The 22,294-nt window shown below is 40.5% G+C and overlaps 3 protein-coding genes across 3 annotated transcripts; 1 reads left to right on the top strand and 2 right to left on the bottom strand.

Annotated features, from left to right (window-relative positions):
- The first annotated feature begins 7,971 nt into the window (after window positions 1-7,971).
- On the top strand, window positions 7,972-9,024 carry LOC134807288 (RNA polymerase II subunit A C-terminal domain phosphatase SSU72 like protein 2-like). Its single transcript, XM_063783548.1, has one exon. It carries the CDS (start codon window positions 8,025-8,027, stop codon window positions 8,607-8,609), a length of 585 nt encoding a protein of 194 aa, XP_063639618.1. The 5' UTR covers window positions 7,972-8,024; the 3' UTR covers window positions 8,610-9,024.
- A 7,711-nt stretch (window positions 9,025-16,735) lies between these two features.
- Window positions 16,736-17,464, bottom strand: LOC112204802 (RNA polymerase II subunit A C-terminal domain phosphatase SSU72 like protein 2-like). The gene is given in 2 exon segments (XM_054661942.2): window positions 16,736-16,858; window positions 16,860-17,464. Coding segments are annotated over 2 exon segments (585 nt in total). The 5' UTR covers window positions 17,412-17,464; the 3' UTR covers window positions 16,736-16,825.
- A 3,434-nt stretch (window positions 17,465-20,898) lies between these two features.
- Window positions 20,899-21,952, bottom strand: LOC100612918 (RNA polymerase II subunit A C-terminal domain phosphatase SSU72 like protein 2-like). Its single transcript, XM_054661943.2, has one exon. The coding sequence runs from the start codon at window positions 21,895-21,897 to the stop codon at window positions 21,313-21,315; it is 585 nt and encodes a 194-aa protein (XP_054517918.1). The 5' UTR covers window positions 21,898-21,952; the 3' UTR covers window positions 20,899-21,312.
- Between the last annotated feature and the right edge of the window lie 342 nt (window positions 21,953-22,294).

Raw genomic sequence — 22,294 nt, forward strand, 5'->3', positions numbered from 1 at the left:
TCTGAAAAAGAAATCAAGAAAACTATCCCATTTACAATAGCTGCAAAAATAAAATAAAATACCCAGACATAAATTTAACCAAGAAGGTGAAATATCTCTATGATGAAAAAAAAACTGATTAAAGAAATTGAAGAAGACACAAAGAAATGAATATTACATATTAATAAATTGGAAAAATAATATTGCTAAAACAGTCATACTACTCAAAACTATATACAGATTCAATGCAATCACTATCAAAATACAAATGACACTTTTTTACAGAAATAGGAAAAACAATCCTAAAAGACCTATAAAACCACACAAACCCCCAAATAACCAAAGTAATTTTCACCAAAAAGAACGAAGTTGAAGGCATCATATTACAGGGCTGCAAAATATGCAATAAAGCTCTAGTAACCAAAACATCATGGCACTAGCATAAAAACAGATACATTGACCAATGAAACAGAAATAGAGAGCCTAGAAATAATTCCAAGCACTTAGAGACAATAGATTTTCGATCAGGTAAGTCACCAAGAACACATATTGGGAAAAGGAGTCTCTTCAGTAAGTAGGATAGGAAGAAGTAGATAGTCACATGCAGAATGAAATTAGACCCTTATCTCACCTTATGTATAAAAAAGGTCAAAGAAAATTAAAGACCTAACCATAAGACCAGAAACCATGAAACTACTAGAAGAAAATATAGGGGAAAGGCTTCAGAGATTGGTGTGGGTAAGGATTTTTTTTTGGATATGACCTCAAAATCAAAGATGACAAAAAGCAAAATAGACAAATGAGATTACATTCAAAGAAAAAGATTCTGCACAGCAGAGAAAACAATCAACAAAGTGCAAACACAACCTGTAAAGTGGGAGAAAATCTTTGCAGTCTATACAACTGATATGGCATTAATATCTAAAATTTATAGGGAATCCAAACAACTTAATGACAAGAAAACAAACAACACTATTTTAGAAAGGGCAAAACACCTGAGTAAACATTTCTCAAAAGAAGACATACAAATGGCCAATAGGTCAATAGGTGTATTAAAAAATGTTAAACATCACTGATGAGCAGGGAAATATAAAGCAAAACCACAATGAGATATCACTTTGCACCTATCTTAAGGGCTATTATCAGAAAGACAAAAGAACAAATAGTAAGGATGTGGAGAAAAATGAACTCTTACACACTGTTGGTGGGAATGTTAATTAGTACAGACATTATGGAAAACACTCATTTGCCCTAAAGGGGATTGCAGTCTGTTAGGAGACAACCCGGCCAAACAGTTACATACCACGTTGTTTGAAACACATCAACAACAAAACACCACCACCAAACAAAACAGAAACAGGAGCAAATCTATTTTTTTAAAGAGTTGAGAAGAATAGCACAAATACATAAAATGAAAAAGAAGAACAATCTTCAAAATAGAAAATAAATTTTATGATAAATTAGTATAAATAAGACTTCACAAAACAAGATGTACAAATCGACCATAAACACATGAGATGATGCTCAGCATCTTTAGTCATCAGGGAAATGCAAACTAAAATCCCAAAATTCCACTCAGAAACACTAAATGGCTAAAATAGAAAAGGTGAGAAAGAATGAATGTTGGTGAAGTTGAGGAACAATGGGGACGCTGATGCTGGGAATGTAAATTGATTCAACCACTTTGGAAAAAAATATTTGGCGATTCTTAGGAAGTTCAACATATATTTATCCTATAGCCCAGACATTTCAGTCTTAGGTACTCACCCAAGAGAAATTGGTTGCTTGAGGGCCTGAAGGGAGAACTGGCAGGGGGTGCTTTATGAGTGTTGTCAGTTAGGCCCTGGGCTTGCGATCCGAGGAGGGAAGAGGAGAGAGGCTGATTTTGGTATCCTGAGATCCTTCATGGACCCAAGAAGAAAAAGTGAAATCCTGAAGTGGGTTGTAGGGGACCAGGAAATTCAAAGGCTTTCTTTAGGTGCATCTGAAGAGATCTGCTGCTTGCTTTGTTCTTTCCTACCAGACTTGGGCCAACAGAGACCACTTTGTCTTCTAGCATCTCTGGGACTGCTCCTGTTAGGGGAAGAAGGTATCTGAGTTACCTAAGGTGAATCCATACGGGTCTGCAGCAACCTCAGTTCTTATCTCTTCAGAGCAGCAAGAATTCCACTAAGAGGCATAAGGCAAAAAAAGACTGAGGCAACTCTCAGAGCAGGAGTGGAAGCTTATTAAAGAGTTTTAGAGCAGAAAGTAAAGTACACTTGGAAGAGACTCCAGTGGGTGACTTGAAGGACAAGTGCCCTGCTTAACCTTGATCCTGGGACTTTATATTCTGGCCCATTTTTGGCATATTGCACCCCTTTCCCATGATTCTTCCCTTAGGGTAGGCTGCCCACCTGCTAACACCCTCCTTATGCTTGGGAAGTGAGCATGCGCAGTGTGTTTAGGAAATTGTACTCATGTCCATCTGAGGCTTTCTTCCCTTCTCTGGTGGAATGCCTCCGGAAGGTCATACTCTGCCATTTTCTCTTAAGGCACATGCCTGGACTCACTTGCCCAAATCCTGAGATTTTATTGGAAGCTGATTACCAATCTCAAGTGTTTTTATCTGTTTGGGAAGTTGCCTCTCCCTGGTGCCCGAGTTCAATGAACACTTGAGTGTGGCAGCTATGGACCCTCAGGAGACTGTCTTTCCTCACTGGCTGCCAAGTTCTCATTTTTAGAGAGGCAGTGTGGTAACTGCCCAACCATCACTTGCTGGTCGCCTGACATTCCTGGTGGGTTGGGGGTAGAGCCCACTCCTGCCTGGTTCATGTCTGTCTAACTACCTGTAACACTCCCATTTGGAGTCCAGGATCAACTTGAGCCTCAGTGATAAAGATTCTGTGTTAGCAGGCCCAGCAGTCAGCAATGATGAGTCAGAAGAAACTGAACACTTACCAGTGACATGCAGAGGGGAGGCAGAAAGATGACAACTTGGACAAAAAGCACATTCTATTAAAAAAAATGTGAGGGGCCAACACTTTCTGAGGCCAAAACACGATTTCTCTTATAAACAATTTAGTGAGTGAATTGAGATCCAAATTTGATTTGACAAATACTTCAAAACAAAAAGCAGAAATATATGAAACCATGAGGAAAAAGAAGGGACGTGGCAGATAAATCAAGCATAACAAAATTACTAGAATTTCACAAGGAGTAAAAGGTATTCGTGGAAGTAAGACAATAATTAAAGAATAGTAGATTATTTCTTGAATGTAATAAAAGGCTCACTGTTTCAGGTTAAACCATGCTTTCTCAACGGGAGTGATAATGTCCCTAATGGGGCAGAATCTGGTTCTTGGGGGAGTAAACAGAAATCTCACTCCCTTTATGTACAGAGCACAGATGCCGTACATAAACAAATACACAATATATCTATGCTATTAAAATTGTATGGGGAAGCGATTAGGGAAAAATGTCTAAGAAGGCTCCTTAAGTGGGGGTTGATTAAAACAATGGAGAAATACTGGACTTGAGTGATGAGAAAAAAGAAACACTGAGGCATCTGTCAGTACAAATGTTGTACTCTAAAGAGAAAGAGAAAAATCTGACAAACAAACATACAGTTAAAAAGAACATATTATCTACAGAAGAAGAATGATGCTGGAATTAGACTTTTTATCTCCAACGCTGGAATGGACAGTGGCATAGCAGTTAAGGACTACCGAGAGAAAGGACTACAGCCCAACAATCCTGTACCCAGCTGAGATGTGGCCCCTCTGTTAGGTTGAAGGAAAGATACACAGCAATTCAGACAGTTTATCTCCTGTGTCCCCCAACAGAGAAACCTATTTGAGAGAAGACTTTCCAAACATTATCACTTATGTGAACCTGAACAACAATTGGTGGGAATGTGAAGAAAAGAAAGGAAATGGAGGCATGTACTGAGGCTGGGACTAAATATTTCAATAATTTCTTACGTGTATAACAGAAAAAGAAGTTTAGACTTCAGGTAAAGTTCAGTTGTAAATAAGGACTCAGAAATTGAAGGAACTATCTGTGAGATACATTTGACTAAGACTATTGAACTAAAATTAACAAAATATCCTGGCAAAACCTGGAAGTTAGGAATAGGGGATCAGTGAAAAGTGAAAAAGAATTAAGAGCATTGCAAAACTCTTGTTTTCAGATAAGTACTAGAGAAACGTGTTCTGATCAGGAAGGCAGAGAAAGCGCAGGTAACCATTTAATGGGGAGGGTAATCCAAGTAAAATTTCAAGCTAAGTACAAAATGGAGTATATGACAACTTGATAAAAACCAAGGGCAGAAATAACAATATAAAATAAAGAAGATGCGAGGAATGTACAGTAAAAAAGTCATTACCCCAAATGTGTATACACTAAATTCTAGCATGAAATAAATTTTGAAATGTGGGTGGGTGAAGGGATCACAGGAATAAGAAATAAAATCAGGATGAACATAATCCATGCCCAGAGATTTTGATTCATTTGGTCTGGGGTAGGTCCCAGGCATTGGCATCTTATAAAAGTTTGGTAGAAAGGTCTTGAAATATCCAGCCACAGTTAACAATCACTGAACTGGAAAATCACTCTTAGCAGATTCCAGAACTGGAACTGTTATTGATGCCTGTGTCTCGAGGTGCCTAGAAGCCAGAATACCTTTGCCATGTTCTCCCTCAGAATCTTGAGATTTATTTATTTTTGTTCAGGTCCTGTATAACTTGTGATATGGCAAGAGCAGCGGAAACATTTTTCTCTGTCTCATCACGTTGTTTTTCTAATACACTTCTCCAGGTTTTGTCTTGTGTGTGTTCCCCTATACTGGACTTACGTAGTCAAGAAGTCTGGTGCTTTGAAAAGCAATTAGTGTTTAAATAAATTATGTCTACTTTTATGTCTCTGAGTCGGTACTCTACCATCAGCTCAACATCTAATCCAATTAACCACGTACTGTTTCCCTGGATTTTTTCGTTTGTCTCACTTTGTGCCTTCACTTGGAGGCAAAACTTAATAAAAGCCCTTGACATTTCCCCTGAGGACATAGGCAGTACCCGTAGTACTACCTCTTAGAAGTGTTTCAAGTAGAAATTCACTCATATGATACATTTAGTATTTCATACTGATCCTCCCAGTATTATCCTTTTATTTCTGTTGAAATTATATGCAACCACTTTGTGTATCAGTCTTCAAGGTTTGGTTTAACACTGTTTCTCAATTCTTTTGGAATACACAAAACATCTTCCTTTTCAGTAACACTTATAGCTGGTCTCTGAGATTTTTCTTTTCTTCATTTGTTAGATTTCTTTAGGTCTCAGTCATTGAGTCTAATAAGACATTTCACAACATATTTAAGATCTGACTAGCTTTTCATTTATGTTGAATGTTTCCTCTCATTTGGTTTTTCAAGAAAATCCTGTTCATTCTCTATGCCCGAAGCAGTGCATTTAACAATTCTTCAGGTGCTTCTAATGTATAGTCAAGTTTCAAAAATCTCTAGGGAAGTTCTTCTAAAACTTTGGGTTTGGGAATTATTAGGAAGACTTTGAAAAACACAGATCTCCAGGCTTCACCACTAGAGTTTCTGATTCAGTGGGTTGAGGTCCAAATTTGCATTTTTTTTAACAAGCTCCCAATTGATGCTAATGCTGAACACACACTTTGAGAAACTTGAAGGTGTTTACTGATTTAAAAAATACAGTAAGCACTCACTAACTGTGGTCAATAGGTTCTTCAAAACGATGACTTCAAGCGAAATGATGTATAATAAAATCAATTATATCATAGGTTAATTGATATGAACAAGAGTCACAAAAACATCACCAAATTTCTAAATAAAGATTCAACACACTTTGAATATTAAACCTTGAAATAAATGTGAGTTATGCATGCATTTAAGAAAGCTTAATAAAACCAAGTAAGATTATTATTTACCCAATTTTCGGTGAATCAGTGAGCGACAGTGGTCGTAGTTGTGGTAAGTTAAATCAAGGAATAAATGTTTGCAAAGAAAAAATTATAAGGAGCTCTTCCTACTACTACACAGTTAAAAACCAACAGTGACAGATGCGGCAGGCTGATCTATTTTGTACTCTGATCATTATTGTCTTATGATTACCACATATTTTATGAATTTTTATTTTTCTGTAATTTGTATTCATTCATTCATTTTCCAATCCGCTGATTCCACTTTAGAGTGGCAGGTGGCTGGAGCCAATCTCGACAGCTCAAGGTGTGAGGCAGGAACCAACGCTGGACAGGACCCCATCTGGGGTTCAGGGCACACCCTCACACTAGGACCATAGAGATGTCAGTTCACCTGATGTGCACATCTTTGGGATGTAGGAAGAAACAAGAGTATCCAGAGACAACCCACACAGACATAGGGAGAATATGCAAACTCCACACAGACAGTGGCCCCGCCAGAAGTCAAATTTTTTTCTCATTAATGTTATAATAAAATGATGTTAGGTGAGGCTGGGCACAGTGGCTCATGCCTGCAATCCCAGGACTTTGGGAGGCTGAAGCGGGTGGATCACTTGAGCCCCTGGGCTTTTGAGACCAGCCTGGGTAACATGGTAAAATTCCATCCTCTACAAAAGATACCAAAGTTACTCAGGCATGGTGGTACACACCTGTAGTCCAAGCTACTCAGGAGGTCGAGATGAGAGGAATGATTGAGCCCAGGAGTTTGAGGTTGCAGTGAGCCATGACGGCACCACTGCATTACAACCGGGGTGACAGAGTGAGACCCTGTCTCAAAATGAAAAAAGAAATAAAAGGATGTTATTTGAGAACCTGCTGTATTTGCAATGTAAGAATCACCTGAAGAAGGACATAGAAAAATACAATATATTGCTTTATAGATAGATTTTGTCACTGCACCAGGGCCAAAAGTGATGTCCCTGATCTGATTTACATTGAAATAAATGTGAGCCATACATACATTTAAGAAAAATTTATAAAAACAAGCAAGGTTATTATTTACTCAATTTTTGGTGAATCAGTGAGTGACAGCAAACAGAGCTCACAAATAAATGAATCCCAACTGGGTGGGGCCCCCTTTGTGGAGAGCTGCAGCTTTAGGAATTTAATCAACTTGATGATTATTTCGATTAGTTAGGAGCCCATTATCATAATCTAATCAACGATAATTTGATTGATTATAAAGTGACATGAGCATCCTTATTGTTTGGAACCCCTTTCATAATTTTAAAATCTCTTCATTTTCTTAATAAATTTTACAAACTTTTAAGGAAAATAATTCTAAACATTGTATTTCAGTACCGAAAACTAAGACACAACTGTACTTGAAGGCATATTAAAGTAGGCAGAGGCTTGCAGCAATTGCTGCCTTCTCTGAAGAATCATTATGATTTCAGTAATATCAAATGCAGAAAATGTTGTGTTGAATAACTCTTAAAATACCATAAGCAGATATGTTGTTGAGAATGGGATTTTTTTTGTATTGGTGAAAATTTTGTGAATTTCTGGACAAAAGTATATACAATGGTCCTGTGATTTATGCAATTGCATTTCTCGAACATTATGAAAATTAAAACAAGCAACAACACGTGTAATTTATAATTAAATAGGGTGCAGCCTTGGACATTGTCAACATGTTTATCATCCAATTTCATGTCTGAAGGTCAGTGGAGAGTCCTATGACATGCTTGCAGGTAGCTTAATTGTCTTGGCCGTTGTCAATAGCAGCCCCCATTCACTAGGAGAACCACCAGAGCAAACTCCAGATTTTAAATGAATCCAGACTGGGTGGTGCCACCTTTGTGGAGAGTTAATGCTTTAGGTAATTTAATCATCTTGATTGTTCTTGTGATGAGTTAGGAGACGATTATCACAACCTAATCAATCCAGAAGTCATGAAGTCTCCACCCACTACTTAAGGTGACTCAATATAAACCTGCCTCCTGTGCCTCCACATTAGCTCATGTGAAAGACCTGGGTATAGGTGGTCGTCTCCTCGGCTCGGAGTCCCTGCAGCAGCTGAGGTGCCTGTGTCTCTCTGGTTCTCAGTGGCCGCCATCATGCTCTCCTCCACACTCAGGGTGGCTGTGGTGTGCGTGAGCAATGTCAACAGGAGCATGGAGGCCCACAGCATCCTCAGGAGAAAAGGGCTAAGTGTCCGGTCTTTTGGAACTGAATCTCATGTGAGGCTACCAGGACCAAGACCCCATCGTCCTGTAGTTTATGATTTTGCAACAACATATAAGGAGATGTACAATGACCTCCTCAGGAAAGATAGAGAATGCTACACCCGCAACGGAATCTTACACATCTTGGGAAGAAATGAGAGAATCAAGCCCGGTCCAGAAAGATTTCAGGACTGCACTGATTTCTTTGATGTCATCTTCACCTGTGAGGAGAGGGTCTATGACACAGTGGTGGAAGATCTGTGTTCCAGAGAACAGCAGACCTTTCAGCCTGTGCACGTGATCAACATGGACATCCAAGATACCCTGGAAGATGCCACGCTGGGAGCTTTCCTCATCTGTGAGATTTGCCAGTGCCTGCAGCAGTCAGACGACATGGAAGACAATCTGGAGGAGCTGCTGCTGCAAATGGAGGAGAAGGCAGGAAAAAGCTTTCTTCACACCGTCTGCTTCTACTGAACATCTGGGCTGGCTTTGTCCCCTTCCTCAGTAAGAACTTCGGCATGGGACTTTAGTCCGGATTTATTGTGAGAAGCATCTGCAAAGACCTTCCACTGAGTACTGTTTGTATTACCTTTGTACACATCACCTGGAAAGAGACTATTACCAAGAAAATATTTTACGGGAAATGAGAAGGACTAACATTTTTAAAAGCACTGAAAAATGCTTGGCATTGTTCTAGGTGCATTACATGGCATAACTAATTTAAAGCTTATATCATTCTACAAGGAAGCTAGCCCACCATGACGCCATTTTCCAGAGGAGCAAACCGAGCTGATAACGGGCTGCTGGAAAAATGATTTGTTTGAGGGTATTCAGCAGATAAATAACATTGTATAGATAAGCACCTTTTAAATAAACTTCCTTTTCTCAATTTGAGTGGTTTTTTATTAATTTTTTAACTTTTTAAGTTAGTTGAGACCAATGGAGTGTGGTATGTTAACTTAAATGTTGTTCTTCTTTAATAAGAGTATAATATTACATGTTTGAACAGATAAATGTTTTTACATATAGATTATATCTTTTTTACTAATGCTCACTTTAATAGGTAAAATCCAAGTTGGATAATCAACTACATATTATTGTAAAATTTGGAATTATCTGCTCAAATCATAGGTCATCAAATTAAATGAAATAAAAAATGTAAATAAAAAGTATATTCTTATTTCTGTTGGGGGGATGCATTTCAAGCCAATAAGCGACATGCTTCTGTTTAAACCTTATGAATTACCCTGAAAAAATAAAACCCCAAGTTGGATAACAAACCACAGATTATCGTAAAATTTGGAATTATCTACTCAAATAATAGGTCACCAAAGAAAATCAAATAAAAAATTTTAAAAAAATCTATATTCTTATTTATGTTGGGGGATGGATTTCACACCACTAAGCCACATTTTTTTATTTAAGGCTCATAGATTACACTGAAATAAGCAATCTCTCATATTGAGAGATTCAAATTGTATTAAATTTAAAATGTTTTTTGATTTGAGCATTGAGAACATCAGGTGATAAACCTAATGATGTTTTCACGGAGAAACAAGTGAAACACTTTCCATAATCCTTGGTAGTGGCACTAAAACATGTTCACTAATAGGAGAAAAAATAGATCGGAAGTAGTTGTTCAGAGTTGAATTAATTTACATGTTATCTATTGAATTAGACTTATTATGGCAACCTGAAATAACAGCAGAGATTGGCTTTCAAAAGATAATGAGTTTATTTAAATGAAGGATTGTAAACTGGAATGCACCAGGTATAACAAGTTGTAGGTGCATCCTGAGAGTTTGGGGTAAGGGGAAACTTTTAAAGGCAAAAAGAAGTCCACAGAAACTACCTTAAACCAAAGTTCATTGGTAACAGAAGCTGACTGCAGGAGTTGGCGTTAGCTTCTTGGTGGAGACAGCCATTGCTAGGCATGTGTTCTTGCGAGAACATTTTATCTGGAATGCTGCAGTCTTGAATATAATGCAGTTACAGAAATATGTGTGAACATGCAGAATGAGCAAAGTGTGTAAGACCTGCCGGTGGTGTAAAGCATGTAGGATGTGCCATAATCTCTTGTGGGTTTTAGGGAGTCGTGATAGCTCTTATCTCAGATATACAGGCATGGGCTCCCCTCCTTCATGACCCACCAGCTCCACTTCACCTGGATCTGACGATAGTGGACTTCATCTTGGCAGTAACAACTTTCACATTTTTGGTATCAGAAACTTCCAAAGTTTTAAGAAAATATTCTTTTTCCTCTTGCAGTGTAGGTAGCAGGAGGCAACTGGAAGTGGGGAAGCCAGCTGGTACAGTAGTTCCCAGAGGAGAGGTTGGGAGCTTGGGAGAGGGAAGTGTCTGTCAAAAGGCAGAAGAATGGACACATTGGAGAGGGATGTTACAGCTGCCATGAGAGACTTCTTGATGAGAAAAGGAGGACTTTGGAATCACTCTCAGATTTCTGACTTTAAGGGTGGCTGGGTCCAAATATATAAGTGAAAGTTTTGGTGGTAGGGCAGTGAGGTGTTTCCTCACTGATTGTTTCTCTCTATTCTGTCAATGTGGCTTAAGATAAGGCCATCAGCTGGCAGTGGGCAGTCAGGATCATGATTGGGGATGGGGTGAGGATATTTGGCATAGATAATTGTAGAATATGGGAATACAAACCTGAGTGTAGGTTTTCGTGAGAGTTCTTCTGAAGGTAAAAGTGAGACTCTCCCATAGATACTACTTTTACCAGCCAATCCGTTTGGAAAAACATGACAAGGTGGTTGAGTTTCTCTTTTCTCTGTGTTTGGACATGGACAATGCAAATGTGACAGAAGAGCAAGGTGCAGAAATGCTTCGGGAGTTTGAAAGGGTGTAATTATAGTGATAAACCATGAAAGCTGGTTTTGGACCAGAAAGGGTGAATAAGTAGGGATTGGGCTGGAATCCATGGGTTGTGGCACAATGCATGGTCAAACAGCCCTTATAGTTTAAATAAAGAAGCAAAAGTGAATGGAAAGATGTGGTCTTATAGTTGGGGCATGACTGTTTCAGATTTTGATCTAGTGGTGAGATTCTTGATGACTGTGACCATGGGTATCTCTGGTGGGGTGTAGACAAGTGCAATTGGAGAAGAAGTGAGAATGTGAGGGTGCTGGGTGGATAATCTGTGTGGGTGCTGGAATTGCTAAGAACTGTGGCAGTAGTTGGGTGTGAGGAAGCATGAGAAGTGAGAGCTAATATTATCACTAAAAATCCAGGGTGTGGGAAGTATGGGGCATGATTATATGTTGGGCAGATATGGTAAGAAGACTTTCTAGGTTGTTGAACACCTCTAGTATTGGTTTATTGGGTAGAGGGAGGGGAGCTGTGATTGATAGTTGTAATGGTGTCCTCGCGTATCTGACTATATACTATGTAGAGTGGGAAATAAAGATTTAGATTTGCTGTAATGAAAAGACAATGATTTCTTGAGGAAGTAGCCAGAGAAAGAGGCAAATGGGTGTTCACATGGTTATTGAAGATGAAAAATGACATTTGGATACAAATTTCAGGAAGATTTGAAGGTGAATCTTAACTATAAAAGTGAGTTATGCCAGAAAGAAGGATATTGTGATAAGGACGAGTGAAATGAACATTGCTTTAGGTGTGTCTGACAAATTTCTATTTCTTGATTACATGATGTATGCCTCATAATAATTTGTTAAGCAACTCCTTTATTTTTGTTTGGTTTTCTGTATTTGTGTATGTGTGTTTTTTCTTCCGTTTTAAAATTACCATAAGAAGACTAACAAAACACTCAAGAAATGAGGGAAATACTTTGTTTCATAAAAATACTTAACATTATAAATACGTTAATAGCTTTATTTGTAATTGTTTTATTTCCTCTCTTTTACTTCCTCTCCCTCCACACTTTCCACGTCAAATCTTCTCCTTCTCCTTCTTCTTCTTTTTTTTTTTTTTTTAGTATTTATTGATCATTCTTGGGTGTTTCTCAGAGAGGGGAATTTGGCAGGGTCATAGGACAATAGTGGAGGGAAGGTCAGCAGATAAATATGTGAACAAGGGTCTCTGGTTTTCCTAGGCAGAGGACCCTGCGGCCTTCCGCAGTGTTTGTGTCCCTGGGTACTTGAGATTAGGGAGTGGTGATGACTCTTAACGAGCATGCTGCCTTCAAGCATCTGTTTAACAAAGCACATCTTGCACCGCCCTTAATCCATTTAACCCTGAGTGGACACAGCACATGTTTCAGAGAGCACGGGGTTGGGGGTAAGGTTATAGATTAACATCATCCCAAGGCAGAAGAATTTTTCTTAGTACAGAACAAAATGGAGTCTCCTATGTCTACTTCTTTCTACACAGACACCGCAACAATCTGATTTCTCTTTCTTTTCCCCACATTTCCCCCCTTTCTATTCGACAAAACCGCCATCGTCATCATGGCCCATTCCCAATGAGCTGTTGAGCACACCTCCCATACGTGGTGGTGGCCTGGCAGAGGGCCTCCTCACTTCCCAGACGGGGCAGCCGGGCAGAGGCGCCCCCCACTTCCCGGATGGGGTGGCTGCCGGGCGGGGGCTGCCCCCCACCTCCCTCCCAGGCGGGGCGGCTGCTGGGCGTAGGGGCTCCTTAGTTCTCAGACGGGGTGGCGGGGCAGAGACACTCCTCACCTCTTAGATGGGGTGGCGGTCGGGCAGAGACACTCCTCAGTTCCCAGACGAGGTCAGGGCCGGACAGAGGTGCTCCACATATCTCAGATGATGGGTGGCCGGGCAGAGACGATCCTCACTTCCCAGACCGGATGGCTGCTGGGAAGAGACGCTCCTCACTTCCCAGACTGGGCGGCCGGGCAGAGACACTCGTCATTTCCCAGATGGGGTTGCGGCCAGGCAGAGGCACTCTTCACATCTCAGATTGGGTGGCTGGGCAGAGGGGCTCCTCACATCCCAGACGATGGGGGGCCAGGCAGAGACGCTCCTCACTTCCCAGACGGGGTGGCGGCCGGGCGGAGGCTGCAATCTCGGCACTTTGGGAGGCCAAGGCAGGCGGCTGGGAGGTGGAGGTTGTAGCGAGTCGAGATCACGCCACTGCACTCCAGCCTGGGCAACATTGAGCACTGAGTGAGCGAGACTCCATCCGCAATCCCCCCACCTCGGGAGGCCAAGGCAGGGAGATCACTAGTGGTCAGGAGCTGGAGACCAGCCCGGCCAACACGGCGAAACCCCTTCTCCACCAAAAAACACAAAAACCAGTCAGGTGTGGCGGCGCGAGCCTGCAATCCCAGGCACTTGGCAGGCTGAGGCAGGAGAATCAGGCAGGGAGGTTGCAGTGAGCTGAGATGGCGGCAGTATAGTCCAGCCTCAGCTTGGCATCAGAGGGAGACCGTGGAGAGGGAGAGGGAGAGGGAGAGGGAGACCATGGAGAGGGAGAGGGAGAGGGCTGAGCCTCCTTCTTCTTCTTTTTTGAGACAGTCTCACTCTGTTGCCCAGGCTGGAGTGCAGTGGTGCGATCTTGGCTCACTCACTGCAACATCCGCCTCCCATGTTCAAGCAATTCTCCTGCCTCAGCCTCCCAAGTAGCTGGGAGTACAGGTGCACAGCACCACACTTGGTTAATTTTTGTATTTTGGATTACTGGTGTGAGCCACAGCTCCCGGCCCCATGTCCGATCTACCCCAAGGTCTGACCTGGATTGTGTAATCACCATGTGGCTTGTTTGTGGTTTTACACAAGTCTAATCCATGAAGCAGAGAATGTAATACTTCAAGCTCAGTCTGTTGGTTGAAGCGAGTCGTAAGGCAATGTCCCTGGATAGAAGGGGATGGGTAATAGACTGCACATCATGATGGGGGAATGGCACGTGTGTTCAGCAGAGAGAATGGCTGGCAGCTCTTTTAACAGATGGGCAACCATACCTGATAAACTATCAGATTGACAAATGTTCAAAAGGTTGACACTATACACTGCTGGCAAGTTTGTGAGGGAAAAGGCATGTTTGCCCGTCGTAATGAAAAATGTTACAAGCTCTATGGAGGGCATCTTGAATATCTAATAAATCTAAAAACATGTTTACTCTGTCTTCCAAGTAGCCTTATAAGTAGCTAGGACTCAGGTGTGTGCCACCACACTTCGCTAATTTCTATTTTTTATTTTCTTGTAGAGATAGGGCTTCACTGTGTTGCTCAGGCTGGTCTTGAACTCCTGGCCTCAAGGCGATTCTCCTGCCTCAGCCTCTCAAGGTGCTGGGATTATAGGCATGAGCCACTGTTTCTGGCCTATACGTCTCTTTGACCACAGTAATCCTACTTCTAAAAATTAACCATAAGGTCTATCAGCAGAATTATCCGACTGAAGAAGTGAGAAAAAAAGAACAAAAAAGAAAAGAAAGAGATCCTCAGGTACTGGAGGAACAATATCAAAAGGTCGAACAGATGTGTAGTTTGGGTCTCAAAATGAAATGAGAGAAAGAATGGGACTGATTTTTGTTTTTGAGGCAATAATTGTGAAATTATTCAAATTAGGTAAAAAGCTAAACTATTACAGATTGAAAAAGCTCACAGAACTTCATGGAGGCTTAAAAACAAAGAAAGTTGTATGTAGATGCCTCCCAATCAAACTGAAAATTAAGACAACGGGGAAAAATTTAAATGTAGCCGAAGGAGGCAGGACAGAAAACACTGGTACCTTAGTAGCATCAAGCACACTTGATTTTGATTACTCTCGTCATCCTCCAGTAATACAAACAGGATTATCTGGAGAAGTTGTTGATTCTGAGGCTGGAAATATATAAGATGAACCTGGGGCATCTCATAATGCCAGAGTGTTTCCTTTTCCACGAAAAATGAAGTAAAACCAAACAAACACCACGATGGGGCACATGAAAGGGCCCAGGAGGCAACTGAAAGTGCTTGCGATGGCCAAAACAGAAAGTTTGAGCAACAAAACAAAGCAGGATTGAATTGTAACCCCACATAGAAAAATAAATATCCAAGATTCCATACTGCTATGAAGAAATAATTGAATAAATTCATTAATGAGGGGGAGAATAGACACATCTGTGAGGAGTAAGTCCATATAATTTACATGGATAATCCACCCACAAGGAAGTAGGGCACAAGTCCTCACTCCTTAAATGCGGGCTGCACATAGGGACTTTTTCTAAACAGTCCAGCATGGAAAATGGGAAAAAGGGTAAATTCACAGTGGAGAAGGCTGATGAAGTGGAGCTGGAAGGTCATGAAGGAGGGGAGCCCATGCTTGTGTCTTTGAGATAAGAACTATCACAAGGACTCTCTAAAACCCACGAGAGATTATGGCACGTCCTACATCCTTTACACCATCAGCAGGTCTTACACACTTTGCTCATTCTGCATGGCCACACATATTTCTATAACTGCATTATCTTCAAGACTGCCGCATTCCAGAGAAAATGTTCTCGCAAGAACACATACCTAGCAATGGCTGTCTCCACCAATAAGCTAATGCCGACTCCTGCAATGAGCTTCTGTGACCAATAAATGTATTTCAAAGCAGCTTCTGTGGACTTCTTTTTGCCTTTAAAAGTCTCCCCTTACCCCAACCTCTCAGGATACACCTGTGACTTGTTATACCCGATGTATTCCTGATTCCAGTCCTTCATTCAAATAAACTCATTTTGAGAGCTAATCTCTGCTGTTATTTTAAGTTGCCGTAATAAGTCTAGTTCAATAGATAACATGTCAATTAATTTAACTATGAACAACTACTTCTGATCTATTTTTCTCCTATTAGTAAACATGGTTTAGTGCTACTACCAAGGATTATGAAAAAGTGTTTCAATTGTTTCTCCTTGAAAACATCATTAGGTTTATCACCTGATGTTCTCAATGTTCATATCAATGAACATTTTGAACCTAATAAAATTTTCACTATGAAAGATCCATTTTTTTCAGTGTAATTCCTAAGGTTTAAACAAAAGCATGTCGCTTAGTGGCTTGAAATGCATCCCCCAAACAGAAATAAGAATATACTTTTTATTTACATTTTTTATTTCATTTAATTTGATGACCTATGATTTGAGCAGATAATTCCAAATTTTACAATCATATGTAGTTCATTATGCAACTTGGATTTTACTTATTCAAGTGAGCATTAGTAAAAAAGATATAATCTATATGTAAAAACATTTATCTGTTCAAACATGCAATATTATACTCTTATTAAAGAAGAACAACATTTAAGTTAACATACCACACTCCATTGGTCTCAACTAACTTAAAAAATTTAAAAATTAAAAAAAACCACTCAAATTGAGAAAAGGAAGTTTATTTAAAAGGTGCTTAACTATACAATGTTATTTATCAGCTGAATACCCTTAAACAAATCATTTTTTCAGCAGTCCATTATCAGCTCGGTTTGCTCCTCTGGAAAATGGCGTCATGGTGGGCTAGCTTCCTTGTAGAATGATATAAGCATTAAATAAGTTATGCCATGTAATGCACCTAAAACAATGCCAAGCATTTTTCAGTGCTTTTAAAAATGTTAGTCCTTCTCATTTCCCATAAAATATTTTCTTGGTAATAGTTTCTTTCCAGGTGATGTGTACAAAAGTAATACAAACAGTACTCAGTGGAAGGTCTTTGCAGATGCTTCTCACAATAAATCCGGACTAAAGTCCCATGCCGAAGTTCTTACTGAGGAAGGGGACAAAGCCAGCCCAGATGTTCAGTAGAAGCAGACGGTGTGAAGAAAGCTTTTTTCCTGCCTTCTCCTCCATTTGCAACAGCAGCTCCTCCAGATTGTCTTCCATGTCGTCTGACTGCTGCAGGCACTGGCAAATCTCACAGATGAGGAAAGCTCCCAGGGTGGCATCTTCCAGGGTATCTTGGATGTCCATGTTGATCACGTGCACAGGCTGAAAGGTCTGCTGTTCTCTGGAACACAGATCTTCCACCACTGTGTCATAGACACTCTCCTCACAGGTGAAGATGACATCAAAGAAATCAGTGCAGTCCTGAAATCTTTCTGGACCGGGCTTGATTCTCTCATTTCTTCCCAAGATGTGTAAGATTCCGTTGCGGGTGTAGCATTCTCTATCTTTCCTGAGGAGGTCATTGTACATCTCCTTATATGTTGTTGCAAAATCATAAACTACAGGACGATGGGGTCTTGGTCCTGGTAGCCTCACATGAGATTCAGTTCCAAAAGACCGGACACTTAGCCCTTTTCTCCTGAGGATGCTGTGGGCCTCCATGCTCCTGTTGACATTGCTCACGCACACCACAGCCACCCTGAGTGTGGAGGAGAGCATGATGGCGGCCACTGAGAACCAGAGAGACACAGGCACCTCAGCTGCTGCAGGGACTCCGAGCCGAGGAGACGACCACCTATACCCAGGTCTTTCACATGAGCTAATGTGGAGGCACAGGAGGCAGGTTTATATTGAGTCACCTTAAGTAGTGGGTGGAGACTTCATGACTTCTGGATTGATTAGGTTGTGATAATCGTCTCCTAACTCATCACAAGAACAATCAAGATGATTAAATTACCTAAAGCATTAACTCTCCACAAAGGTGGCACCACCCAGTCTGGATTGATTTAAAGTCTGGAGTTTGCTCTGGTGGTTCTCCTAGTGAATGGGGGCTGCTATTGACAATGGCCAAGACAATGAAGCTACCTGCAAGCATGTCATAGGACTCTCCAGTGACCTTCAGACATGAAATTGGATGATAAACGTGTTGACAATGTCCAAGGCTGCACCGTATTTCATTATAAATTACAAGTGTTGTTGCTTGTTTTAATTTTCATAGTGTTCGAGAAATGCAATTGCATAAATCACAGGACCATTGTATATTGTTTTGTCCAGAAATTCACAAAATTTTTCACCAATACAAAAAAAATCCCATTCTCAACAACATATCTGCTTATGGTATTTTAAGAGTTATTCAACACAACATTTTCTGCATTTGATATTACTGAAATCATAATGATTCTTCAGGGAATGCAGGAATTGATGTAATCCTCTGCCTCCAAGTACAGCTGTGTTTGAGCTTTTCTATACTTAAATGCAATGTTTAGAATTTTTTTCGTAGTTGTATAATTTATCAAGAAAATAAACAAGATTTTAAAATTATGAATGGGGTTTCAAAAAATAAGAGAATCATGTCACTTTTAGATTGATTATATTATGATAATGGACTGCGAAGTAATTACAAGAACAATCAAAATGATTAAATTCCTAATTCAGTAACTCTCCACAAAGGTGGCCCCACCCAGTCAGGATTGATTTATAGGTGAGCTGTGTTTGCTGTCGCTCACTGATTTACCAGATATTGGGTAAATAATAATTTTTTTTTTTTTTGAGGAGTCTCGCTCTGTCACCTAGGCTGGAGTGCAGTGGCACACTGTCGACTCACTGCAACCTCTACCTCCGAGGTTCAAGGGATTCTCCTGTCTCAGCCTCTCAAGTAGCTGAAGACTACAGGCACGCGGAACCACACCTGGTTAATGTTTGTATTTTTAGTAGAGATGGGGTTTCACCATGTTGGTCAGGCTGGTTTTGTACTTCCCACCTCAAGTGATCTGCCCGCTTTGGCCTCCTAAAGTGCTGAGATTACTGGTATGAGCCACCTCACCCGGCCCAATTTTACTTGTTTTTATTAATCCTACTTAAATGTATGTATAGCTCACATTTATTTCAATATAAATCAGATCAGAGACATCACTTTTGTCTTTGATGCAGGGACAAAATCTGTCTGTAAGGGAACATATTGCATTTTTCTATGTCCCTCTTAAGGTGATTCTTACATGGCCAATACAGCAGGTTCTCAAAGAACATCTTTTTTTTTTCTCTCTCTTTTTTGAGACACAGTTTTGCTCTGTCACCCTGGGTGGGGTGCAGTGGTGCCATCATGGCTCACTGCAGCCTCAAACTCCTGAGCTCAATCAATCGTGCCACCTCAGCCTCCTGAGTAGCTGGAACTACAGGTGTGTACCACCATGCCTGGCTAATTTTTTTTTTTTTTTTGTAGAGAATGGGGTTTTGCCATGTTACCCAGGCTGGTCTCAAATTCCTGGGCTCAAGTGATCCACCCGCTTTGGTCTCCCAAAGTGCTGGGATTACAGGCATGAGCCACTGTGTCCAGCCTCAAATAATATCATTTTATTATAATATTAACTTAAAAAATTGACTTCTGGCAGGCCAATGTCTGCGTGGGGTTTGCATATTCTCCCCATGTCTTTGTGGTTTTTCTCTGGATACTCTTGTTTCCTCCCACATCCCAAAGATGTGCACATTAGATGAACTGACATCTCTATGGTCCCAGTATGGGGGTGTGCCCAGAGCCCCGGATGGGGTCCTGTCCAGCGTTGGTTCCTGCCTCACACCTTGAGCTGCCGATAGGTTCCAGCCACCTGCCACTCTGAACTGGAATCAGCAGGTTGGAAAATGAAGGAATGAATACAAATTATTGAAAAATAAAAATTCATAAAACGTGGTAATCATACAAATGCAAGACAATAACGATGAAAGTACAAGATAGATCAGCCAGCCTGCCGTGTTTGTCATTATTGATTTTTTAACTGTGTAGTAGTAGGAGGTGCTCCTTACAATTTTTTCTCTGCAAGCATTTATTCCTTGATTTAACTTACCACCACTACGACCGCCATCACTCACTGACTCACCAAAAATTGGGTGAATAATAATCTTACTAGGTTTTATTAGGCTTTCTTAATTGTATGTACAGCTCACATTTATTTCTAAGTTTAATACTCTAAGTGTGCTTAATCTTTATTTAGAAGTTTGGTGATGTTTTTGTGACTCTTGTTCATATCAATCAGCCTATGATAAAATTAATTTTATTATACAGCATTTTACTTGACGTCATCGTTTTGGGCGCGGTGGCTCATGCCTGTAATCCCAGCACTTTGGGAGGCTGAGGCGGGTGGATCACCTGAGGTCCAGAGTTCGAGACCAGCCTGGCCAACATGGTGAAAGCCTGTCTCTACTAAAGAAATACAAAAAATGTTCCGGGCGTGGTGGCGGGTGCCTGTAATTCTGGCTACTCTGGAGGGCTGAGGCAGGAGAATTGTTTGAATCCGGGAGGCGGAGGTTGTAGTGAAAGTGTTTCACTTATTTCTCCGTGAAAACATCATTAGGTTTATCAACTTATGTTCTAAATGCTCAAATGAATAAACATTTTCAATTTAATACAATTTGAATCTCTCAATATGAGAGATTGCTTATTTCAGTGTAATCTATAAGCCTTAAATAAAAACATGTGGCTTAGTGGTGTGAAATCCATCCCACAACATAAATAAGAATATACATTTTTTTAAATTTTTTATTTGATTTTATTTGGTGACCTATTATTTGAGTAGATAATTCCAAATTTTACAATAATCTGTGGTTTGTTATCCAACTTGGGTTTTTTTTTTCAGTGCAATTCATAAGGTTTAAACAAAAGCATGTCACTTAGTGGCTTGAAATGCATCCCCCAAACAGAAATAAGAATATACTTTTTATTTACATTTTTTATTTCATTTAATTTGATGACCTATTATTTGAGCAGATAACTCCAAATTTTAAAATAATATGTAGTTCATTATCCAACTTGGATTTTACCTATTAAAGTGAGCATTAGTAAAAAAAGATAAAACCTATATGAAAAAACATTTATCTGTTCAAACATGTAATATTATACTCTTATTAAAGAAGAACAACATTTAACTTAACATACCACACTCCGTTGGTCTCAACTAACTTAAAAAATATAAAAATTTAAAAAAAACCACTCAAATTGAGAAAAGGAAGTTTATTTACAAGGTTCTTAACTATACAATGTTATTATCTGCTGAATACCCTTAAACAAATCATTTTTCCAGAAGTCCATTATCAGCTCGGTTTGCTCCTCTGGAAAACGGCGTCATGGTGGGCTAGCTTCCTTGTAGAATAATATAAGCATTACATTAGTTATGCCATGTAACGCACCTAGAACAATGCCAAGCGTTTTTCAGTGCTTTCAAAAATGTTAGTCCTTCTCATTTCCCAAACAATATTTTCTTGGTAATAGCCTCTTTCCAGGTGATGTGTACAAAAGTAACACAAACAGTCCTCAGTGGAAGGTCTTTGCAGATGCTTCTCACAATAAATCCGGACTAAAGTCCCATGCCGAAGTTCTTACTGAGGAAGGGGACAAAGCCAGCCCAGATGTTCAGTAGAAGCAGACGGTGTGAAGAAAGCTTTTTCCTGCCTTCTCCTCCATTTGCAACAGCAGCTCCTCCAGATTGTCTTCCATGTCGTCTGACTGCTGCAGGCACTGGCAAATCTCACAGATGAGGAAAGCTCCCAGGGTGGCATCTTCCAGGGTATCTTGGATGTCCATGTTGATCACGTGCACAGGCTGAAAGGTCTGCTGTTCTCTGGAACACAGATCTTCCACCACTGTGTCATAGACCCTCTCCTCACAGGTGAAGATGACATCAAAGAAATCAGTGCAGTCCTGAAACCTTTCTGGACCGGGCTTGATTCTCTCATTTCTTCCCAAGATGTGTAAGATTCCGTTGCGGGTGTAGCATTCTCTATCTTTCCTGAGGAGGTCATTGTACATCTCCTTATATGTTGTTGCAAAATCATAAACTACAGGACGATGGGGTCTTGGTCCTGGTAGCCTCACATGAGATTCAGTTCCAAAAGACCGGACACTTAGCCCTTTTCTCCTGAGGATGCTGTGGGCCTCCATGCTCCTGTTGACATTGCTCACGCACACCACAGCCACCCTGAGTGTGGAGGAGAGCATGATGGCGGCCACTGGGAACCAGAGAGACACAGGCACCTCAGCTGCTGCAGGGACTCGGAGCCGAGGAGACGACCACCTATACCCAGGTCTTCCAAATGAGCTAATGTGGAGGCACAGGAGGCAGGTTTATATTGAGTCACCTTAAATAGTGGGTGGAGACTTCATGACTTCTGGATTGATTAGGTTGTGATAATCGTCTCCTAACTCGTCACAAGAACAATCAAGATGATTAAATTACCTAAAGCATTAACTCTCCACAAAGGTGGCACCACCCAGTCTGGATTCATTTAAAATCTGGAGTTTGCTCTGGTGGTTCTCCTAGTGAATGGGGACTGCTATTGACAATGGTCAAGACCATTAAGCTAGCTGCAAGCATGTCATAGGACTCTCCAGTGAC

This window comes from Pan troglodytes, chromosome 9, assembly GCF_028858775.2.
Source record: "Pan troglodytes isolate AG18354 chromosome 9, NHGRI_mPanTro3-v2.0_pri, whole genome shotgun sequence".
NCBI classification, from domain to species: Eukaryota; Metazoa; Chordata; class Mammalia; order Primates; family Hominidae; genus Pan; species Pan troglodytes.